The sequence below is a fragment of the Scyliorhinus torazame genome, chromosome 4 (assembly GCF_047496885.1).
Source record: "Scyliorhinus torazame isolate Kashiwa2021f chromosome 4, sScyTor2.1, whole genome shotgun sequence".
In the NCBI taxonomy this organism is placed as follows: Eukaryota; Metazoa; Chordata; class Chondrichthyes; order Carcharhiniformes; family Scyliorhinidae; genus Scyliorhinus; species Scyliorhinus torazame.
In genome coordinates, this window is record NC_092710.1 from 149568864 (window position 1) to 149592040 (window position 23177).

Consider the following 23177-nt stretch of genomic DNA (forward strand, 5'->3'; position numbering starts at 1 on the left):
GTGGCAGAACTAGCAGCCGTTGCGTACATTGTGGATCACCCAGATTCCTTCCCCAGCCCAGCAGACATATACTCGGACAGCCTCTAGGTCTGCAATAGCCTTACAGAATTCCTACCCCTGTGGAAAGCAAGAGGATTTGTTTCCGCAGACGGAAAACCCCTCCCTTCAGCCCCATTGCTCCGCCACATTTTAGAAAAAGCACAGGACAGGACCTTTGGTATTGTTAAAGTTCGCAGTCACCACCGTTCCTCCCCCACTGGAAATGTAAACGCCGACACACTGGCAAAAGCAGGTTCCAGGCATGGATATTTTTGGACACCCCCCGAAAGCGCCCCAGTGAATGCAGTTCAGGTCTCGCAGACTAATATTGAGGATTTAGTGCAGGCCCAGAAGCAGGATAGCAATCTCACGGAGATTTTAAAAAGACAATTTACAGCACCCTATGATAGATTTAAAAATGCACTGACCACACATGACGGTGTGGTGTTAAAAGACGCCCTTTATGTGGTTCCTGAACAGGACAGGAATCAACTTATCTGTTTATTCCATGACAGTCATGGACATCAGGGAATTGATCCCACTACAGCCCACCTCAGGCAGCTCTGTTGGTGGCCAAGTTTAAAAGAAGACGTAACGCACTACGTTGAGAATTGCCTTATCTGTGCCCAGAACAATTCCGGACAGATACGCAAAGAAGGCTCAGCTTAGCCACACCCGCCCCGTTAATAGCCCCTGGACTAACCTCCTGATCGATTTTATAGGACCATTGCCACCTTGCAGGAATGGTTACAAGTACGTATTAGTCGTCATAGACACTTTTACGAAATGGGTAGAGGCATTCCCATCCAGAACGAACATGGCAAAGACCACAGCCAAGTTTGTAACCCATCACATCTTTACGAGATGGGGACTCCCCCGCAGCATTACGGGACGAGTCATGAAGAATGTCCTCACGATATTTGGCATTACCCAAAAATTCCACATCGCATACCACCCCCAGTCAAGTGGAATCGTGGATGAATCAGGCCCTAAAAGCAACCCTCCGAAAAATGGTCCAGCAAAACAACACCACTTGGGATTCAGTCCTCCCTTTTGCGCTGATGTTTTTGAGAAATACTATTTCAACATCCACAGGTTACACCCCACACACCCTCATGACCGGACGCCCCATGAAAGGCACAGAATTTTTATTAGGATTGGACTTGACCAGCCCCGAAGTGACGGCCCTCACACACGAGAACGCAGTCAAACAGTTAGTTGAAAGTGTGAAAACGGCTCAGCTAGCAACCGCAGTAAGATTAGGCACAAGGAAGAAACAGAGCAAGGCCTGTTTCGACAAGACAATGCATGTGTCTGAGTTTGAGGTAGGACAGCAGGTCATGCTCTGCATCTATAACCCCAGCACATTCCTGTCACCCAAGTATTCGGGTCCGTACTCCATTGCAGGCAAAGTAAGCCCCTCCGTCTATAAAATTAAGGACCCCAACGGAAAGACTGCGTGGTTCCATATTAACCAGCTTAAGGCATATGGCCCACAGTCCAACCACGCACACCATTTCATGCTCGACGCAGCAGACCACACCCCGCCCACAGCCAATGTCTCCCTACCCTCCCCCAACACGCCCACCACATCCACGGACTCGCCCTCGACTCCACCTCCACTCCGGAACGCCCACAGACAGCAGCAGCAGCGACAGTGACTGTGACTCAGACAATAGCCACAGCACGAATCCCTACTATCCCCAGGCAACAGGACCCACACCCAGCGAATCTGACCACGATTCGAGTGATCCCTTCCTCATCACATTCCTCAACAAACCCCACCAAAGACCACCGCCCTACGATGACGATTCCGTCCCCACAGAACTAGACACCACCTTTTGGCACCGCGTAAACTCATACAGGCTCGTCCGGAACGACGAGATGGACCCCAAATCGCACCATGCAGCCCTATCAGCCCTTATACATTCGAGTGTATGGCATCCGGGAGAAGATGACGACTTTGAGTCTGACTCCGAAAACGAGAACCCCTTTGCGACCCTGTTCGCAACTGATAACTGAGGTGTCCAGATGATGTTTTTAAAAGGAACCGCTTGAGAGAAACGGTGTCCTTTCTGATGGAACCTGCAGCATGTTGTTTAATGTTGTTTGTTACTGTTATTGTTATGCGTTGTACGTAAGATCGGAATTTTTTTTTCCAACGGCCCCACGCCATATATGTCTGCCGAAACCTATGAAAACTTGTCAGCACGCTCATCGGCAGAAACCGCTGAGAGCTTGCCAGACACCCGTTCATAACTGCTCTTCTGGTTCGAAGGTAGAACCAATATGGCAACCCCCGCACGATGACTACATTTCTTGCCCATTCTTGCCGGTTGCTCAGGCAGTGGAGAAACGGCATTGGTCCCCGCCCTGCCTGAGGACCTCCCCTCTGGTCAGCTACGTTCGGGTAGAGCACACACGGCATTGGTCGCCGTCCTACCCGGGGATTCCATCCAATTCTTACCCGTCGCGGCCCATATGCACCTCATTTCAGCACTTTTGGTTCAAAAAAGTTTTGTTTTGTTTTCAGGCGACCCTTAGGTTGCCATCCCTAAGCTATTTACATCCTCAAACATTTGGATGGTAAATCGCACAGCCTGCCTGACGGCTCGCACTGGTTCAGTATTTTTAAGTGTGTCTTGTCCTGAATACTCGGCTTTAAAAAAAAATGAGGAAGTCACACATGGTGACAAATTGTAAAGGGAGAATTGGCACTAACGGACAGACATACTAACAGATGAGATATTAACCAAGATAGTAACAGACACTATGCTCGATCCCACAGAACCCCAGAATCCCCAAGGAAAGAAAAGAAGAGAAGAGAAAGAAGAAGAACAATGAGGACATCCTCCGTGTTGATCACCACCATTATGATGTGTATTCGGTTGCACGCGAACGCGAACCCCCTGACCCCAACCCACTCCCCCCCCCCCCCCCCCCGGCCGTTAATGATTCACTTCCCCATAGCACCCAGAGCCCAGTAACAGGCAACACCACACCATCATGGTGTGATAAGCTCATAACATGGTACTCCCTTTCCTACGTAGTCGAATCCCTATTAGTGTTGGCGATACTCTGCAGCATCGTGCAGACTATCCGCATGAGGAAATGGCGAAGGAGAGCCTACCGCGCTAGCACCCTGGTATACAGAATAAGATCCCCTATGTTCAATTATCCCCAGGACCCCCAACCCCTCGATCTATAATAAAGGACATTCGTTTGCGTTCTTCTGTAAATAAAGAAATGGAAAGATTGTACAACCCTGTGCTTGACTGCCAAGCCAGGAAAAATGTAAATGCTGCTATTATTTTGTATTGTTTAGGAAGTTAATATGACTGAATGTTTTAGTGAGTGTAGTTTATTGAGGATAGTTAGAGGTACCGTTTTTTTATTTTGTAATGCATGTCCCTGTTTTGACATAGCGGCACTTAGAAATTGTTAGTTAAAATTTTTCTTGCATAGTTATGGTCAGTGTAGAGGCCATAGAAGAGTGCTCGCCGGGTCAGGGAATGAAGACAATGCAGTTATGTGATCCTTCACGCTTCGCGTTAGGGATCACAAGGAGGGAGTGTAGCCACTGGGTTGGCCACTTCCCGACTTACAATGGAGAACCGCAAAGACTGAAGGGAAATTCACCAACACAGGCAAAGACTAGCAAGTACAGAAATCATGTGTATTGAAACCTGCAAAAAACCAGACAGCACTGAAACCAGCAGTCATCTGCATAGTAATGAGCAATTCCAAGGCACAATTGCAACAGTTAAGGTGAATAAAGCCAAGCCAGACTCCTCGGCGCCAGCAGGAGCCAAGACAAAGGAAGGCGAACAGACATTTAGGGACCGCCCAGCGATCAGGGAACAACGCCAGTATTGGAGAAATCGATCCAAGTGATTGGAACACAGCCCAATCACTTGGAACCAGGTACGGGGTCCGCCCCGAAGGGCGGGAAGCCCCTGGGGACTATAAAATAAAGCCCCCAAGTTCAAATCATCCTTCTTGGCAGGGTCACTCAGCAATGCGAAGCAACCCCTGAGAGTGAACTGTCCAGCGGCCACGCCAACCAAGTAAGTCTCAAGTCAATGCTCGCTATGAGATAGGCGCTCCTAGCTACCAGTCCATACCAGCTTTTGAATCCTGCAGACTCAGGACCTGAACGAAAGGCCATTTGTTCCCCATACCTGGTGGGCCAGTCCAAAGCTAAGTATAGGCCTTTTAGTGATAGGAATAGTCCAAAAAGTAGAGTTTATGCATGAGTAGTGATTTACTGTGTATAATAAATGTGTTTTGATTTGAATCTTACTAATTGGTGTGTTGAGTTATTGATCATTACTTGAACTTGAACCTCATGGCGGTATCATAAAGATACCTGGCGACTCTAGAGCAAAGGTTAAACAAACAGAGCAAATTACGAATTAAGAGCCAACCAAAAGTTAGCAACACTCTGCAAAGGGACCCCGGGGCCCCAGAGACTACACTATTAGAGGACCTGGATAGTAAAGAGGGAGGACTCGGTGGGGAAATGTATGCACAGCTACTGGACAGAACCCGAACACCACGGGTGCGGGTGAGGGTGAAGGCATGCCCAAATGTGGCAATCTTCGAGATATCCGAACAGCCTGAGCTACAGGGAAAGAGGGCTGATGCCCTAGCTTTCGCTTCCCTAATCGCACGCCGGAGAATCCTGCTCGGCTGGCGATCAGCAGCACCACCCACAGCTACAGACTGGCTTGCTGACCTCTCGGAATGTCTCCACCTGGATGCCATCCGAGGATCAGAGGAAGGCTTCCTAAATGCATGGTGGCAGTTCGTCAGCCTGTTCCACAACCTGTTCAGGGTCAGCAACAACGAATAGATGGGGAAACGGGAAAGTTAGAAAGAAAAGGGAGAGGAAAAAGAAAAATAAAGGCAGGGGGGAAACCATAGAAACGCACAACATGGGTGGGGCGGGGGGGAGATGAGAAAAGGCTGGAGAGACACAAAAGGGACAACGCAGGGACAACGCAGGAGGGAGGGGGCAACACAGCCGAAGTTGAAGGGGGAAGGAAAGAAAGAGGGGGCGAGAGAAGAAGGGGAGGAAACACCCCACCCCCAAAACCGACTGGGGGGGGGCACAAGGGGGGGTGGCACAAGGGGGGTGAGGGGAGGGGGCAGGGAAGAGCGATCTGGGGGGGGAGGGGAGGGGAAACCACACGCCGAGCCAGACGGCGACAGACTGTATATAGGAGAACTTAAAGGAAGGAAAAGACAAACCTTTCTGCATTGTACAGTGAATGAACACATCCAGCAATGCACATAATTGTTTAACATTTTTGAAAATGCCAATGAAAAGATTTCTTTTTCAAATAACTGCACTAGAAAAAGTTCAGAGGAGGTTCACTTAACTTACTCTTGGGATGAGGGGCTTCTTTTACAAGGAAAGGTTGGACAGTTTGGGTCTGTGTCCATTGGAGTTTAGAGGAATGAGAGGTGATCTTATTTATTTATTTAAAAAATATATATTTTATTAAAGTTTTCAAACACAATTTTTCCGCCTTACAAGTCAACATAAAAAATAACACAATAACTAATAAGTAACATTATTTAAATAAAATAGTGAACTAACAAAGTAACAAAAAAAATAGTGCTCCCCCCCCCCCCCCACCCCCCCCCCCCCCCCCCCCCCCCCCCCCCCCCCCGGGCCGCTGCTGCTGCCGATCTATTTTCCCTTAACGTTCCGCGAGATAGTCAAGGAACGGTTGCCACAGCCCGGAGAACCCCTGAACCGATCCTCTCAACGCAAACTTCATCCGTTCCAGTTTTATGAACCCTGCCATATCGTTTATCCAGGCCTCCACGCCGGGGGGGTTTCGCTTCCTTCCACATGAGTAAGATCCTTCGCCGGGCTACCAGGGACGCAAAGGCCAGAATATCGGCCTCCTTCGCCTCCTGCACTCCCGGCTCTTCCGCTACCCCAAATATAGCTAACCCCCAGCCTGTCTTGACCCGGACCTTCACCACCGTTGAAATCACTCTTGCCACTCCCCTCCAGTACTCATCCAGTGCCTGACACGACCAGAACATATGTGTGTGGTTCGTCGGGCTTCCCAAGCACCTCCCGCACCTGTCCTCCACTCCGAAGAACCTGCTCAGCCTTGCTCCCGTCATGTGTGCTCTGTGTAGAACCTTAAATTGTATCAGGCTAAGCCTGGCACACGAGGAAGAGGAATTTACCCTACTTAGGGCATCCGCCCACAGACCCTCCTCAATCTCCTCCCCCAGCTCTTCTTCCCATTTTCCCTTCAGCTCCTCTACCAGCGCCTCCCCCTCATCTCTCATCTCCTGATATATTTCGGACACTTTGCCCTCCCCGGCCCATACCCCGGAAATCACTCTGTCCTGGATCCCCTGTGTCGCGAGCAGCGGAAATTCCCTCACCTGTTGCCTCGTAAACGCCCTCACTTGAATGTATCTAAAGATATTCCCCGGGGGCAACTCATACTTTTCCTCCAGCGCTCCCAGGCTCGCGAACGTCCCATCAATGAACAAATCTCTCAGTCTCCTAATTCCTGCCCGATGCCAGCTCTGGAACCCTCCGTCCATCCTTCCTGGGACAAACCTATGGTTGTTCCTGATCGGGGACCACACCGAGGCACCCGTCACACCCCTATGTCGCCTCCATTGCCCCCAAATCCTTAAGGTTGCCACCACCACTGGGTTCGTGGTATACCTTTTCGGGGAGAGCGGTAGCGGCGCCGTCACCAGCGCCTTTAGGCTCGTTCCTTTACAGGATGCCATCTCCAGCCTCTTCCACGCCGCCCCCCCTCCCTCACTCATCCACTTGCGAACCATCGCCACATTGGCGGCCCAGTAATAATCCTCCAGATTCGGCAACGCCAGTCCCCCTCAGTCCCTGCTGCGCTGCAGGAACCCCCTCCTTACGCTCGGGGTCTTCCCTGCCCTCACGAAACTCATCACACTCCTATCTATTTTCTTAAAAAAGGCCTTAAATGATCAAAATGGGGAGACATTGAAACACAAAAAGAAACCTTGGGAGGACCATCATCTTGACCACCTGCACTCTGCCCGCCAGTGAGAGCGGCAGCATATCCCACCTCTTGAAATCCTCCTCCATCTGCTCCACCAGCCGCGTCAGATTGAGTTTGTGTAAAGTTCCCCAGCTCCTGGCTACCTGAATCCCCAGATACCGGAAACTCCTTTCCGCTCTCCTTAACGGCAGGCCGTCTATCCCTCTTCCCTGGTCCCCGGGGTGTACTACGAAAAGCTCACTCTTCCCCATATTAAGCCTATATCCCGAAAAATCTCCAAACTCCCTCAATATCTGCATAACCTCTGTCATCCCCTCCACAGGATTCGCCATATAGAGCAGTAGGTCATCTGCGCAGAGTGACACTCGGTGTTCCTCTCCCCCTCTAACCACCCCCCTCCATTTCCTAGAGTCTCTCAACACTATGGCCAGTGGTTCAATTGCCAGCACGAACAGTAATGGGGACAGGGGGCACCCCTGCCTTGTTTCCCTATATAACCAAAAATACTCCGATCTCTGCCGATTTGTGACTACACTTGCCACTGGGGCCCCATAGAGGAGTTTGACCCAACTGACAAACCCCTCCCCGAACCCAAACATCCTCAACACCTCCCATAAATACTCCCACTCTACCCTATCGAATGCCTTCTCTGCACCCATCGCAGCCACTATCTCTGCCTCCCCCTCCGCTGGGGGCATCATTATCACCCCCAACAGCCGTCACACGTTGACATTCAATTGTCTCCCCTTTACAAACCCTGTCTGGTCTTCATGCACCACCCCCGGGACACAGTCCTCAATCCCCGTCGCTAGCACTTTTACCAGCAACTTGGCGTCTACATTCAGGAGCGAGATAGGCCTATATGACCTGCATTGCAGCGGATCTTTATCTCACTTCAGGATTAATTATATCGTCGCCTACGACATTGTCGGGGGTAGAGTCCCCCCTTCTCTGGCCTCGTTAAAGGTTCTCGCCAGCAGTGGGGCCAACAGGTCCACATATTTCCTGTAAAATTCCACCGGGAACCCGTCTGGTCCCGGGGCCTTCCCTGCCTGCATGTTCCCCAGCCCCTTAGTCACCTCATCCACCCCGATTGGCGCCCCCAGACCTGCCACCTCCTGCTCCTCCACCCTCGGGAACCTCAGCTGGTCCAAAAACTGTTGCATCCCCTCTTTTCCCGCCGGGGGTTGGGACCTATATAGCCTCTCATAAAAGGTCTTAAACACCTCATTTACCTTCCCTGCACTCCGCTCCGTTTCATCCCTAACTCCCCCTATTTCCCTCGCCACTATCCTCTTACGAAGCGGGTGGGCCAGTAGCCGGCTCGACTTTTCCCCATATTCGTATCTCATCCCCTGTGCCTTCCTCCACTGTGCCTCTGCCTTCCCTGTGGTCAGCAGGTCAAACTCCGTCTGAAGTCTTCGCCTCTCTCTATATAGTCCTTCGTCCGGGGCCTCCGCATATCTTTTATCCACACTCAAAATCTCCCAGACTAATCTCTCCCTTTCTTTGCCCTCTTTTTTCTCCTTGTAAGCCCTAATGGAGATCAACTCTCCCCTAACCACCGCCTTCAGCGCTTCCCATACTACCCCCACCTGGACCTCACCATCAACATTGGCCTCCAGGTACCTCTCAATACATCCCCGCACCCTTCCACAGACCCCCTCATCCGCCAATAGACCCACATCCAGTCGCCAGAGTGGGCGCTGTTCCCTCTCCTCTCCTAGTTCCAGATCCACCCAGTGCGGGGCATGGTCTGAAACGGCTATGGCCGAATACTCCGTTCCTGCCACCCTCAAAATCAGTGCCCTGCCCAAAACAAAGAAATCTATCCGGGAGTATACCTTATGACCATGGGAGAAAAAGGAAAACTCTTTGGCCAACGGCCTGGCAAATCTCCACGGATCCACTCCCCCCATTTGCTCCATAAACCCCCTGAGCACCTTGGCCGCTGCCGGCCTTCTTCCGGCCCTGGATCTAGACCGATCTAACCCTGGATCCAGCACAGTATTGAAATCCCCCCTCCCCATTATCAGGCTTCCTACCTACATCCCAGCATCCGCTTCATAAATCCCGCGTCGTCCCAATTCGGGGCATATACATTGGGCATATACATTTACCAGCACAACCTCCTTTCCCTGCAATCTACCACTCACCATCACATATCTACCACCGTTGTCCACCACTATATTCTTAGCCTCGAACGACACCCGTTTCCCCACCAATATCGCCAGCCCTCTATTTTTCACGTCCAACCCTGAGTGAACACCTGTCCCACCCATCCTTTCCTTAACCTAACCTGATCTGCCACCTTCAGATGCGTCTCCTGAAGCATGATCACGTCTGCCTTCAGTCCTTTTAAGTGCGCGAGCACTCGGGCCCTCTTAATCGGCCCATTTAGGCCTCTCACATTCCACGTGATCAGCCCGATTGGGGGGCCACCCCCCCACCGCCGACTAGCCATCCCCTATTCTAGGCCAGTCCCACGTCCAGGTCCCGCGCACCCACCCGTCCCCCAGGCGGCGCACTCCCGTCCCGACCACCTCTTCCCTTGCCAGCTCCCTCTCGCTCCCAGCAGCAGCAACCCAATTGACCCCCTCTCCCCCCCACCCCGCTAGATCCCCATCTAGCATGGTTACTCCCCCCATGATGCTTCCGAAAGTCAGCTGACTCCAACTGACCCCGGCTTCCCCCGCTCTCTCCTTGACCCCCCCCGTGTGTGGGACTCTCATCCTCCTTGCGCCTATCTTCCCGCCATCATCTCCCTAGCGCGGGAAAAAAACCGCGCTTTCCTGGATCGGCCCCGCCCCCTATGGCGCAGCTCCCCATTCCCCATCCCCCACCTCAGTCCCTTTTTCCACCAGCGCCCACATTTCTCAGTGTCCCCCTGTCAAGAAGAGAAAAAACCCCGTCTATCGTCCCGATACTGTGAACCTCCCATTCCCCAATTTACATTTCTGTACATCAACATCATCTCCCCCACAGCATCAGTCCCTCAGTTCTGGTCCAGTTTCTCTTCTTGGATGAAGGTCCATGCCTCGTCCGACGTTTCAAAGTAGTAGTGTCTATCTTGGTGCGTGACCCACAATCGCGCCGGCTGCAGCATCCCAAACTTTATTTTCTTCTTGTGAAGTACCGCCTTGGCCCGATTAAAACTCGCTCTCCTTCTCGCCACCTCCGCGCTCCAGTCCTGATACACTCGTATCACCGGTTTCTCCCACCTGCTACTCCGTACCTTCTTGGCCCAGCTCAAAACAGCCTCTCTGTCGGTGAAGCGGTGAAATCTCACCACTATCGGCCTTGGTGGTTCTCCAGCCTTTGGTCTCCTCGCAAGGACCCGGTGAGCCCCTTCCACCTCCAGGGGGCCCGAGGGGGCCTCAGCTCCCATTAGCGAATGGAGCATCATGCTCACATAAGCCCCAACGTCAGTTCCCTCCACTCCCTCGGGGAGACCCAGAATCCGGAGGTCCTTTCTCCTCGAGCTGTTCTCCAGGACTTCGAGCCTTTCGATACACCTCTTATGTAGCGCCTTGTGCGTCTCTATTTTTACCGCTTTAGGCCCAGAATCTCATCCTCGTTCTCAGCTGCCTTCGCCTTCACCCCACGGAGCTCTATCGCCTGGGCCTTTTGCGTTTCTTTTAGCCCTTCGATTGCCAATAACATTGGTGCCAGCACCTCCTTCTTTAATTCCTCCACACACTGTCGGAGGAATTCCTGCTGGTCCGGTCCCCATGTCGTCTGGGCTCCATCCGTCGCCATCTTGCTTCTTCCTTCTCTTCTCTGCCGCTGCTCCAAAGGATCCTTCGCAATCTGGCCACTACCACCGATCCTTTCCATACACACCAGGGGCGACTCCTTACTTCGTCACCCCACACTGGGTTTGGTCCGAAAAAATTTCCGTTGGGGCTCCCAAATAGAGCCCAAAAGTCCGTTAGAACGGGAGCTGCCGAAACGTGCGGCTTAGCAACTGGAAGCCCGAGGTGATCTTATTGACACACATAAGATCCTGAGGGGACTTGGCAAGGGGGATGCTGAGAGGATGTTTCCCATTGTGGAAGACACTAGAACTAGGGGACCAAAAGTAAGGGGTCTCCCTTTTAAGAAGGAGATGAGGAGAATTTTTTTCTTTCAGAGGGCCTTGAGTCTGTGGGGCTGTCTTCCCAAGAAACCGGTGGAGGCAGGGTCATTGAATATTTGTAAAGCTGAGTCGATAGATTCTTGATTGACAAGGGAGTCAAAGAACACAGGGGTAGTAAAGAAGGTGGAGTTGACACCACAATCAGATCAACCATGATCTTACTGAATGGTGGAGAAGGCTTGAGGGGCCGAATGGATTACTCCTAATTCGTATGTTTATATGTTCATACGTTTGTACGTTCATAATTTCTGTATTGTCAGCAGTTCCATGCTCGTACTTTCATTTTTGTCAGCTCATTTAAGATAAAGTAAATTTTCAAAATTGTGTTGATTTGCTGAAAGGCAATTAATAGAATGAACATAATATTCATAAAATCACAGAATCCTAGAACGGTTGCAGCACCAAAGCTAGTTGTTTAATCCCAGATGCACTCACCCACCTTTTCACTGCAGCCCTTCAAATTTTTTCTTGTCAGGTAATTGTCTGATTTGCTTTTGAAGGCCTTGATTGAATCTATCTCCCCCATGTTCTCAGGTCCTGCATTCCAGATTCTAATCACTTGTTAAAAACATTTTTCCCTATGTTGCCTTTGCTTCTTTTGACAATCACCCTTCAATCAATGTCCCATAGTTCTTTTTAAAACAATAATTTGCAATTAAGGGGAAGATTAGCATGGCCAATTCACCTATCCTGCACATTTTTGGGTTGTGGGGGTGAGACCCGTGCAGACTGGAAAAGAATGTGCAAACTCCACACGCACGTGTCCGTACACACATACCAAAGTTTAATCATCCCCTTGATGTAAAATTATACTTGAGTATTCAATAATACTAGAGTTCAAAGATCAGAAGATTTTGGGCGGGATTCTCCGTTAGTCGACACCAAAATGAGGAAAGGTCTTTGGGCGGAGAATCGGTTACGACTCCAAAATTGCGACAGGTACCGATTTGATGCCAAATCGCAATGCTCCAGCACCTAGACAGTGGCATCAATGCGTTCCAGAATGCACGTATAGTAAACACTGTTTGCATATCATTAGCGGGCCTGACCCGGTATTCTCCGGGGCCTCTGCGATTCTCCGCCTCCGATGGGCCGAGTTCCAGACGGCACGGTTAACTTGTGCTTTTAAAAACCATGAAACCGACGTGGCGGCTGCTGGGGAAGAGAGAGGGAGGTGTCCAACATCGCTATAGTTTTCTGACAGTTGTGCCACTGGCCGAGGCCTTCTGCCAGGGCTGGGGGGAGTAGTGGAGGGGGGGGGGGGGGGGGGAGTGGCCAGGAGGTGGGCTGTGGGGTCGGGGTGGATGGACAGGAATACCATGGCTGCAGCTGGCAAGGCAGCCATGCAGCTGCGCACACCGCTAACAGCCCACTGTGAACTTAGTGCCACGGGTCATATAGGTGAACCCCAGGGCACCCCCTGGTACCCTCTGGCTGCCCACCCATCAGCTGTATGGGCTCCAGCACAACCAGTGCCATCTTGTTGGCTGGGGTAAGTGTGTGTGGGGAGTGTAATGTGTATGTGCGACTGCAGTTTGTCAGCTTCCTGAGGGTCGATCACCTGGCGAATCCTGCACCGGTTTCCATTGCAATCGGTTGTGTTCCACGTGGCACCGGTCCATGCCCCTTAATTGTAGCGGAATCGGTCCCGGTGTGATGTCAACACTCAGTCTCAGAAACAGAGAATCCTGCCCTTTGTCTCCCTTTCAATCCCTTTAAGTTTCTCCAGCTGTTAGCCATAATGAACTAATGACCATTCCTACTATTGAGTCTTTGATGCACGTGAAGACTACTAGAGTAGGGCAGCTGACATTGAACTGGAGGAAGGAAACACAACTTCGGCGACACCTGTCCCACTAATGGCTAATCAGATCAGTGACCCATCCCACTGATCTCTGTTTATAATTTACAACAAAAGTCTGAGGGGGCAAAGGAGTTAAGTCCATTGAAAACTGTACTGTTTATGTTACTGCATGAAACCACTTGTCAAAATAACAAACTCATAAGAAGGAGGAAGTACTTTTCATATTGTGATAGTTGGGACCCATGGCACACCCCATGGTTATTTTCTTTAATCTTGCTATCTGTGCATGCTCAGATTAGCATTAACTTAAAAACACAGCACTAGCCTCTAAAGGATATATCTCAATCTATTTGTTAGTACTCACAATTTCTGGATTTGAACATTTTACCAGGTCATATATGCGTTTAACTGAAGTGTTGTGTAAGCGAAACTTTGAAGACCTCTTCAAGGATGCTTTTACCCTTCTGACTGTGAGCTGCAAAACGGCAGCAAGTGAGCACATTTGATCATACACATTTTTACTACTGTTAGCAGGATTAACACATTATTCAGAGCTTTTATAATTGCCACAAAGAATTAACACACACACTCACAGCAATATTCATTTCAACGTTTTGTGTGCCAAAGCTCATCTCAGGCTTAATGGAGTCAGTTACTCTGAGTTGGTTTATACATGGGAGGTAAAGACTGGTGCATCACCATAGAGAATGATACTGGTGATTAAAGGAAACCATTCTGCTCTGTAGACTACATTGTTTTGTTATGCTCTTGACGTAGCATAAGCTGCTTTCTTGATGTGCACTCTGACAAAGGAAGGTTCAGACTTGGAGATAGCTTTAACATGTTTATTAAACTATTAACAATTCTCCTACTTGGATTTGACGCTACTGTTAATCCTGCTATAGCTACTCAGACTGACGAACCAGTCTGCTACAATCCACGTGGTAGGAGTGATGCTCAATCAACCCTGTGTCTGTACTCACTGAGTATCTCCACTGGAAAGAGACTGAGCATGTGTGATGTGTCATTTTATATGGGTTGGTGTAACGCCCTCCTGTGGTAGTGTCACCTCTGTGTGTATCTTGAATGCCCATTGTGTCCTATCTTACTGACCTATTGGTTGACTGTGTGTCATGTCTCTGGTGTTCCATCTAGTGTCTAGCTAGGTGTAGTGTATGTACATTAACCCTTTGTGTACTTACAGTGATGTATATCACCACATCCCCCCCTTTTTTTTGTTACATATTTTCTGTACAGTGTTAAGGAAAATTGAACAAACTAGGTGTTTGAGTGATACTCTGTACAAGTTATGATAACAGTGATCATTAAACAATAAGTCCAAATCATATGCATGAGTCCAAGGTTCATTAGAATCATAGAATCATAGAAGTTTACAGCATGGAAACAGGCCCTTCGGCCCAACCAGTCCATGCCGCCCAGTTTTTACAATTAAGCTAGTCCCAGTTGCCCGCACTTGGCCCATAATTAACCCATTAATTATTATGTTCGAGTGGCTTTCTTGTTTGGTTGGTGAGTTGGTGATGTTGATGGTGGCATTGCTTTGTAAACGCCATCAGTGTCTCTGTGCTGAAGGAGCCAAGAAATGGTCAAATCACTTCTTTGCCGTATCTGGACTCTTTTGTTTTTCTTTCGATGCTTGTGGTGGTAATTCTTGATGGCATCTGTCCTGAAAGCCAGGTTTCCTGTTGATAGTGCAGCAAACGTGAATTGGTAAGATGCATCGTCCTGCCATGGCATGTCATTGTACTGAGCTGAGCAGTAACAGTGTCCCTCATTTGCAGAGTTGTACCACGTCGTACCAGCCGTAGTTCCATTGGTGTTGTTTTTGTCGTGCTTGTTGTCGACGTTGTTGCCTTTGGTACGCTTCTTGCTACTGTCTTTGATGTTGTTGTTGTGGTTGGTTTTGTTGTCGTGTTTGCTGCGCTCAAGGACCACACTCTGTGGATAATACGAGTCCTTCACACAGTTACTCGTGTTAGCGTGCTTTGTGGCATCTGCTGTTTTCTTGACCGTGCCGTCACTGAGTTCGCGGCGCTCCCCGTCTGGAGTCATGTCTGGCGTACTTGAATCAGCTTTGGCTTGTGGATGCTCCCAGTCTGGAGTCTGGGCTGTTTTACCTGAGTCAGTTTTGGTTTGTCGATGCTCCCCATCTGAAATCTGGTCTGTTTCACCTGAGTCAGTTTTGGCTTCTTCATGCTCCCCGTCCGGAGTAATTTCAGGTTCACTTGAATCGTCTGAAGTTTCGTGATGCACCCCGTCCGGAGTCAAAATGTTCAGGAATGCATTTGCTTGTGGAGAGGCTCGACCGGATGAGGATTGAAATAACGTGGTGTCACCGGAGTCACCAGTAGTCTCACTGTGATTGTTGAGTGCCTCTGTACATTCTAGCTGAGGTCTGTCACGTTGCACACCTTGGGCATCATTCTCCGACCCCCCGCCGGGTCGGAGAATGGTCGTAGGCCGCCGTGAAACCCGCCCCCGCCCCCGCCGAAGTCTCCGGTACCGGAGATTGGGCGGGGGCGGGAATCGGGCTGCGCCGGTTGGTGGGACCCCCCGCTGGATTCTCCGGCCCGGATGGGCCGAAGTCCTGCCCAGAAATTGCCTGTCCCGCCGGCGCAAATCAAACCTGGTATTTACCGGCAGGACCAGGCGGCGTGGGCGGGCTCCGGGGTCCTGGGGGGGGCGCGGGGCGATCTGGCCCCAGGGGGTGCCCCCACGGTGGCCTGGCCTGCGATCGGGGCCCACTGATCCGCGGGCGGGCCTGTGCCGTGGGGGCACTCTTTCCCTTCCGCCTCCGCTACGGCCTCCACCATGGCGGAGGCGGAAGAGACTCTCCCCACTGCGCATGCGCGGGAAACTGACAGCGGCCGCTGACGCTCCCACGCATGCGCCGGGAAACTGTCAGCGGCCGCTGACGCTCCCGCGCATGCGCCGCATTTCCGTGCCAGCTGGCGGGGCAACAAACGCCATTTCCGCCAGCTGGCGGGGCGGAAATCCCTCCGGCGTCGGCCTAGCCTCTCAATGTTGGGGCTAGGCCGCCAAAGATGCGGAGCATTCCGCACCTTTGGGCCGGCGCGATGCCCGTCTGATTGGCGCCGTGTTTGGCGCCAGTCGGCGGACATCGCGCCGTTGGGGGAGAATTTCGCCCCTTGTATGGGAAGTGGGATGCCGTCGTCACTTGTCGCACATACAGTGGGTAGAGCCTCAGTGTCTTCTTGTCATTCACTTGAGCTAGGTAAACCATCAGAGTCTTCTTCTGGTGGCTCAAATAAACCGGGTGGACTGTCATAGTCTGCTTGCTGTACACTTGAGCGTGGTAGACTGCCAGAGTCTTCTTCTTGTTCACTGGAGAGCGGTAGACTCTCATAGTCTTTCTGTTGTTCGCTTGAGCGTGGCAGACTTGTATTGTCTGCTGCTGGTTGCTCAGAGGAGGTTGCTAGACCCTCATGGTCTTGTTCATGCAAGGACTGCGCTTTGGAGTCTTGCATTGCTTCTATCGTGCAGGCTGTCCACAAGCTCGCTGTGGAGGCTTGTCTCACTCCCTCTGTGGAGTCTTGCATCGCTTTCTGTGTGGAGGCTGGGACCCGTTGTGGTGCGTGGACCACTCTCTGTGTGGAGTCGGAGACCCTTCGCGGTGCGTGGACCACTCTCTGTGTGGCAGCAGGCCGCTCTCTGTGGGCTTGTACCGCGCTCTGTCTCTTGGTGTCAGGCCGCAGCATAATCCTGCACTCACGAGCCGGGATGTCATATCTGCTGGGCTGAAGATCCTCAAATCCGAAGAACCCGTCGTCGGGGTCGTCAATGTGCAACACGTCTAGCTGCGGTTCGGATTTGGTACTGGGGTAGCCTCCCAAGGTGAAAGCTTCATCTGAGCCGTTGCCTTCCAAGACCATATCATCACGTTTTGTGTCGGAGCTGGCATTGGGCTTGCGATGTCCAAAGAAGAATTAAGGTCTGAGTCATAGGCTTCAAGGACTGTATCATCTCTTTGGGCGGTGCTAACTGCTTGTTGCAGGGTTCTGCGGAGGTTACTTTCAGCTACTGGTTGAATTTCAGGCATTGTGCTGCCGTTCCAGGTGAAAGAATCTGGTTTTGAGGCTTTAAATTTTTTCCGTGTTTTGGGACATTTCCCCTTTAAGTGGGCGTGGTCCGGGGCCTCTGATGTCATGAAGCATGTGACGTAGTGCGTAGGAAGCGTTTGCGCATGCGCAGATCGCTGTTCCTCTACTTGGGGCCTTGTTCTTATTTGCGCATGCGCGGCTTCTCGCGCATGCGCAAACGGACCTTCCCATTCTGTGCGCTTTTCGCGCAACTGCGCATCTGCAGCACCTTTTCCAAGATGGCTACAATTCAAAACTGCCGTTTGTTGCTGCAAGCCTACCTCGCGGTGAGTTTTCGCGCCTTTTTTACCTTTTCTACTTGTATGTTCCTCGCAGAATTCTTGGAATTTGTCCAGGACTGCCTGGAAATTACTCTTGTTTTGCCCCTTTGAGTATTTGAAGGTCTGGAAGATTTCAGCTGCTTCTTGACCCGCGATGGTAAGTAGAAGCTTTATTTTCTCTGCATCCGCCATGCCATCTAGGTCGGACTCTACCAGGTAGATCTTGAATCTCTGCCTGAACCAACGCCAGTTTTCACTGAGATTGCCTTGGTACCTGAGCTGCTGTGGGACCGTAATCTTGAATATCATCTTGCCTGGCTGCTGTTGCTGGTAGTCACTGTTTGCTGAGTTTTAACTATATGGATTGAAACAGTTCACTCCTGGAACCATGTTTTGTTATGCTCTTGTCGTAGCATAAGCTGCTTCCTTGATATGCACTCTGACAAAGGAAGGTTCAGACTTGGAGATAGCTTTAACACGTTTATTTAAATATTAACAATTCTCCTACTTGGATTCGACGCTACTGTTAATCCTGCTATAGCTACTCAGACTGACGAACCAGTCTGCTACAATCCATGTGCTGGGAGTGATGTTCAATCAACCCTGTGTCTGTACTTACAGTGATGTATATCACCACATACATGTTCACACATTTTTCCAAATATTCTTGTTGAGATATGCTCAGGAAACTCAAACTAGAAAGGAATGATACTATTAAAATGGCAATATTGTTGTTAAACAGACGGGAACAAGTAAAACACAGTAGCTAAGGAGAGGAAACATGCATTTTTGTGCACATATCCCTGAACAACAAACGTGCCTTTATCATGATGCCTGTTGTTCTCTGAATGCAGTGCTCTAGGATTACCCTGTGTTAAACGTTAAACTACTGTAGTTAGAATTGACATGAAGGGCTTGAATTTCAGTTGACTGAGCCACACAAGATTAGCTGACACACACAATGTTGACAGTGCCATAGAATGCTGAAACAATTCACCATTTTTAATTTATGACAGATACCATGATTATATCTCTGTTAGGTTTCATTAAGTCTTTGTGCGAGAGGTCGGAGAAATAACAGAAAACAGAACTCCTGAACATCTTGGGCAAGAAGAATGAATGTTCAATTTTTACCTAAATGTATCCCATGTCAAAGGTGGATATGGTCAACAAGCTGTTGCTTGTGAAGTTAGGATTTTTTAAAAAAGATTTAATTTTGTTTGCGTTTCAGGGTTTTGCCATCCTAGTAATATTAGATTTATTCATCCCTACAAAGGTTTTCCTCTGGGAAGAATGTCATTGTACAAACACTGGGCGGAATTCTCTGCCTCGTGCCACTGGGAGCAGAATTCTCGGTGAGGTGGAGAATCCAGCACTGGGGAGAAAACAGAATCGACGCTGGGCTCCGATCCTTTTAAGTTGCTCCGGCCCGCTGCTGCTGGCGGGATGGAGGTCCGAGGTTAAGACCCATTTGTATCCACTCTCGTACTCAGGGGTAGAGGGGGGGACCCACAAAATGCAAGGGTGGGGAGCTGAATTGTGATGCGGTGAGGGGGGGTGGGGGATCATTTACATTGTGGGGGGGGGGTAGCCACTCGCGGGACCCTGGTACGGGCATCTCATTCAAAATGGCAGCCCGATAGCAGGATTACCGAGAGAATGCCTTGTAATCCTTGTCATAATAAATTTTCATGGTGAAGGGAGAACAAATCAGGTTGAATTCAGCTCCGGCAGGAGAACATAGTCCCCCAAACGGAGAATTTCGCCAACTGTGGTTAAATAATGGGATCAGCTAACAGGACACTCATCATTTATCAATAATAAGTTCATATGTTCATAAGATATAGGAGCAGAATTAGGCCATTCAGCCCATCGAGTCTGTTCCTCACCTGCTACCTACAATGTTACAGGCCAAGAGCTGGATTGCAAAATCAGCCAGAGCATCTCCTCTCTAGAACACATGACCTAGGAGCGGGAGTCGGCAATTTAGCCTCCCGAGCCGAACACCCTGAATGTGATCATGGCTGATCCCATCCTAGCCTCAACTCCACCGTCCTGCCCGTTCTCCATAAACCTTCAACTCATTACCAATTAACAATTTATCTAACTCCTCCTTAAATCTATCCCTGCATCCACCGCATTCTGGGATAGTAAATTCCACAGATTCACAACCCTTTGGGAGAAGTAGTTTTTCCTCAAATCTGATTTCAATTTGCTACCTCTTATTCTAAGATTATGACCTCTCATTTTAGAATGGCCCAGAAGAGGAAGCATCAGCTCCACGTCTACTTTATCCATACCTTTAGCATCTTGTATACCTCAATCACATCTCCTCTCATTCTTCTAAACTCCAGAGAGTATAGGCCTAAACTGTTCAATCTCTCCTCATATGACAAACCCCTAAGACTGGATTCTCCGCCGGCGGGATGCTCCATTTTGCCGGCAGCCCAGGGGTTTCCCAACGGCCTGGGGCTGCCCCACAATGGGAACCCCTATTGACCGGCCGGCGTAACGGAGCATCCCGCCGGCATGCTGAACCAGAAATGTGGCGGGGAGGAGAATCCCGCCCCTCATCTTTGGAATCAATCTAGTGAACCTCCTCTGAACTGCCTCCAATGCCACTAAACCTTTTCTCAAATAAGGGGACCAAAACTGTGCACGATACTCCAGGTGCGGCCTCACCAATGCCTTGTGTAGTTGTAACAACACTTCCTTACCTTTATACTCAATTCTTTTTGCTGCAAAGGCCAACATTCCATTTGCTTTCCTTATTATCTGCTATCACCAACCAAACTCCAAAACACCAGCTACATTATATTCAGTACAGCAGTTAACAATAGTAAAAATGCCTGTGGCCCGGATGAGCAGCTTCTTTGAAGGGATGGAGGATAGATGTGGGCGGTCTGCAGGTGGGCCTGTGAATCATGTCCATATGTTTTGGTCATGTCCGAAGCTTAGGGGATTCTGGTAGGGGTTTGCTGACATCATGTTGGAGGTACTGAAGGTAAGGGTGATTCCGAGTCCAGAGGTGGCGATTTCTGGTGTGTCAGAAGACCCCGGAGTCCAGTGGGTGAGAGAGGCCAATGTCTTGGCCTTTGCCTCCCTGGTAGCCCGGAAACAGATTTTATTGGCATGGAGGGACTCGGAGCTCCTGAAGTTGGGGGTATGGGTCAGTGACATGGCTGTGTTTCTCCGGCAAGAGAAGATTTAGTTTGCCCTGAGGGCATCGATGCTATGGTTTGGGAAAAACTAAGCTGTCAGCAGTGGGCGGGGCGGGGGTGGCGGGGGGGGGGGGGGGGGGGTGTTAACAATGGGAGGCATGGGGGGGGGGGGGGTGTTGGGTAAGGTGGGAGACGGTTAGTGGGAAATTGGGATTGGGGAGTTGTTTATGTAAGCCATGTTGGCTGGGTTTATTCTTTACATTTTGTTCTTTTGATATCTTGGTGTTAAAATTGTTAAAATTATAAATGCATCAATAAAAATATTTTTTAAAAACAGGAGCAAATATATATCTACAATACTTACAGGGACAAGAGTCTGAGAAGCAGGCAATCCCATTTTGCTCACACCTTGGCTGGCCATTTGAACTGGATCTATTATCAAAATATAATGCAATAAATGTATTCATTCTGTACACATTGAGCAGCTTGTGTATGAAAGTTCAACAGTTCCGTGAAAAATATATATCTTTAACACCTTGTAGAGCAAATATAATGGTGGATTGTTTTAAGTAGCTAGTAGCGAGATATTAGCATATTTATAATCCATAGAATCCATACAGTGCAGAAGGAAGCCATTCGTCCCATCGCTGACCCCCCTAAAAAAAGCCCTACTTAGGCCCACTCCTCCGTCCTATTCTTGTAACCCCATCTAACCTACATATCCTTTCGGACACTAAGGTGTGATTTAGCATGGCCAATCCACATAGCTTGCACATCTTTGGACTGTGGGAGGAAACCTGAACCCCCGAAGAAAACCCACACAGACACGGTGAGAACATGCAAACTGCTCACAGTCACCCAAGGCCTGAAGTGAACCCAGGTCCCTGGCACTGTCAGGCAGCAGTGCTAACCGCTGTGCCATCGTGTCTATTCCTGGTTTCTATCATTGTATGATTTTCATTTAAGAAAATTATAATATATGTGTATAAATGTATAACATGATATGCCATATCCCACTCCCAAAACAAATCATACTGATCTCACAAAGGAATACACTGAGCTTCGCTAAAAATAATCTTACTTTGGCATATATAGTTAAATAAGACATTTGAATTTAAGTTTTAAGCTTTCTGAGGTGAAAATCTTTCTTGAGAATGCTATAATATGAGTAAGAGCACCACTGGGATACATAGGTTTAAACCTGGTTCAGGCAATAAGGAAAGGTCCTTGTTCTGCAGTCTGGAAGAGTTTGCTATAATATGGTTCTGAACCATCTTAACACAGTTTTCAGTTGGTATTAAGTCCAGCACAAACTGCCATCTATAACAGTGAAACCATAACGTCTGAAATGGAAATATCACTTAAGTAGTGCTGTTCTGCAGTGATATAACAGAGTTGTGGCATACCTGACATGGGACTGCTTGATAGAGACGCTGTGACTGAAATGAGAAAGCTTTCGATTCTCCAGAAATACCATTTTATACCTCAACTAGATTCACTGAAATATAAGTAAATTGAAAATAAGCCTTCTCATTTGACAAATTGCCTTGCAAAACAATCCATTTGTTAAGTAAACAGAGGTATGCTTGATGACACAATAGACAATGGGATGACATAATCTTGATTGTACCTCATGAATTGTACATCACTTATGACTATTTTTTAACTCAAACAAACTCGCATAAATAGGGATTCAGTACGCTGCTGCATAAAAGCATTTGTACAGCCTATTATTTTAATTTGTATTACCTCATTACCTGAGTTAAGTGGTCCTTCGCCATCATTCTGGCTGAATGATGCCTGTATCTTTCAATAAGGCAGAGCAAATCAAATAGCCCAAAATCTTTCACTACAGTCCCAAAGGTTGCTCTCTCCTTTGAAAGCTGAATGGTGGTGTTTTAACCTGAGGGTCACTGCACCTCCGGCGAGGGGCAAGGTCGAGAAGGCAGGGCATTCATGAATAACCTCAGCCACTATAGGAATTGAACCTATTGGATGTTGGCGTCATTCTGCATCACGGACCATCTGTCCAGCCAACTGCGCAAACCGATCCCCAAATACAACCTGATTAGATAATGCTGTCTCTGACTCTCATGTATTATGATGAGGTTCCATTTCACATGCAAAGCCCCTTCAAGGTGATCCAGTCCGAAAATTAAATTCAGCACTAAAAAAAGAGATGCACTTGAGGTGCCATAACATGGGTCAAGAGGTGGAATGTTGAATTGGACTAAATGGCCATGGAAATGTCTCTCCCAATGAAAGCTCCTCTTATCTCTATTCAGGATACGGTATTCAGTCTGATTGATGATGTATACAAATACTCTTTATATTTCAAGAATTCACATAATCCATTTGCACAAAATTAAATCAAAACATACAGAGAAAAGTCCTTGAGATACGGGAGAGTAAAAGAAAAAAATAATTCCAGAAAAGACTTACAAAGTAAAAGTAATTTCAGCAAATGCTTTGTCAGAAGTCTCACAACACCAGATTAAAGATGAACAGGTTTATTTGGAATCACGGGCTTTCGGAGTGCAGCTCCTTCATCAGGTGAGTGAAAAGATAAGTTATACAAACACAGCATATATACTGTCTTGTGAGT

The 23177-nt window shown here is 49.0% G+C and overlaps 1 protein-coding gene across 2 annotated transcripts in view; it reads right to left on the reverse strand.

Annotated features, from left to right (window-relative positions):
• LOC140411655 (uncharacterized) overlaps window positions 1-22077 on the reverse strand; it is a 126256-nt gene extending 104179 nt beyond the window's left edge. The window contains exons 1-3 of one of the 2 annotated variants that reach the window (XM_072500686.1): window positions 21979-22077; window positions 20937-21004; window positions 13374-13484 (exon numbers count right to left, since the gene is read on the reverse strand). In XM_072500686.1, coding sequence (XP_072356787.1) covers window positions 13374-13484; window positions 20937-21004; window positions 21979-21985 — 186 coding nt within the window. In that variant the 5' untranslated portion in view covers window positions 21986-22077. The remainder of the gene's footprint in view (window positions 1-13373; window positions 13485-20936; window positions 21005-21978) is intronic. The other variant, XM_072500687.1, reaches the window with a different exon arrangement.
• Window positions 22078-23177: the final 1100 nt, after the last annotated feature.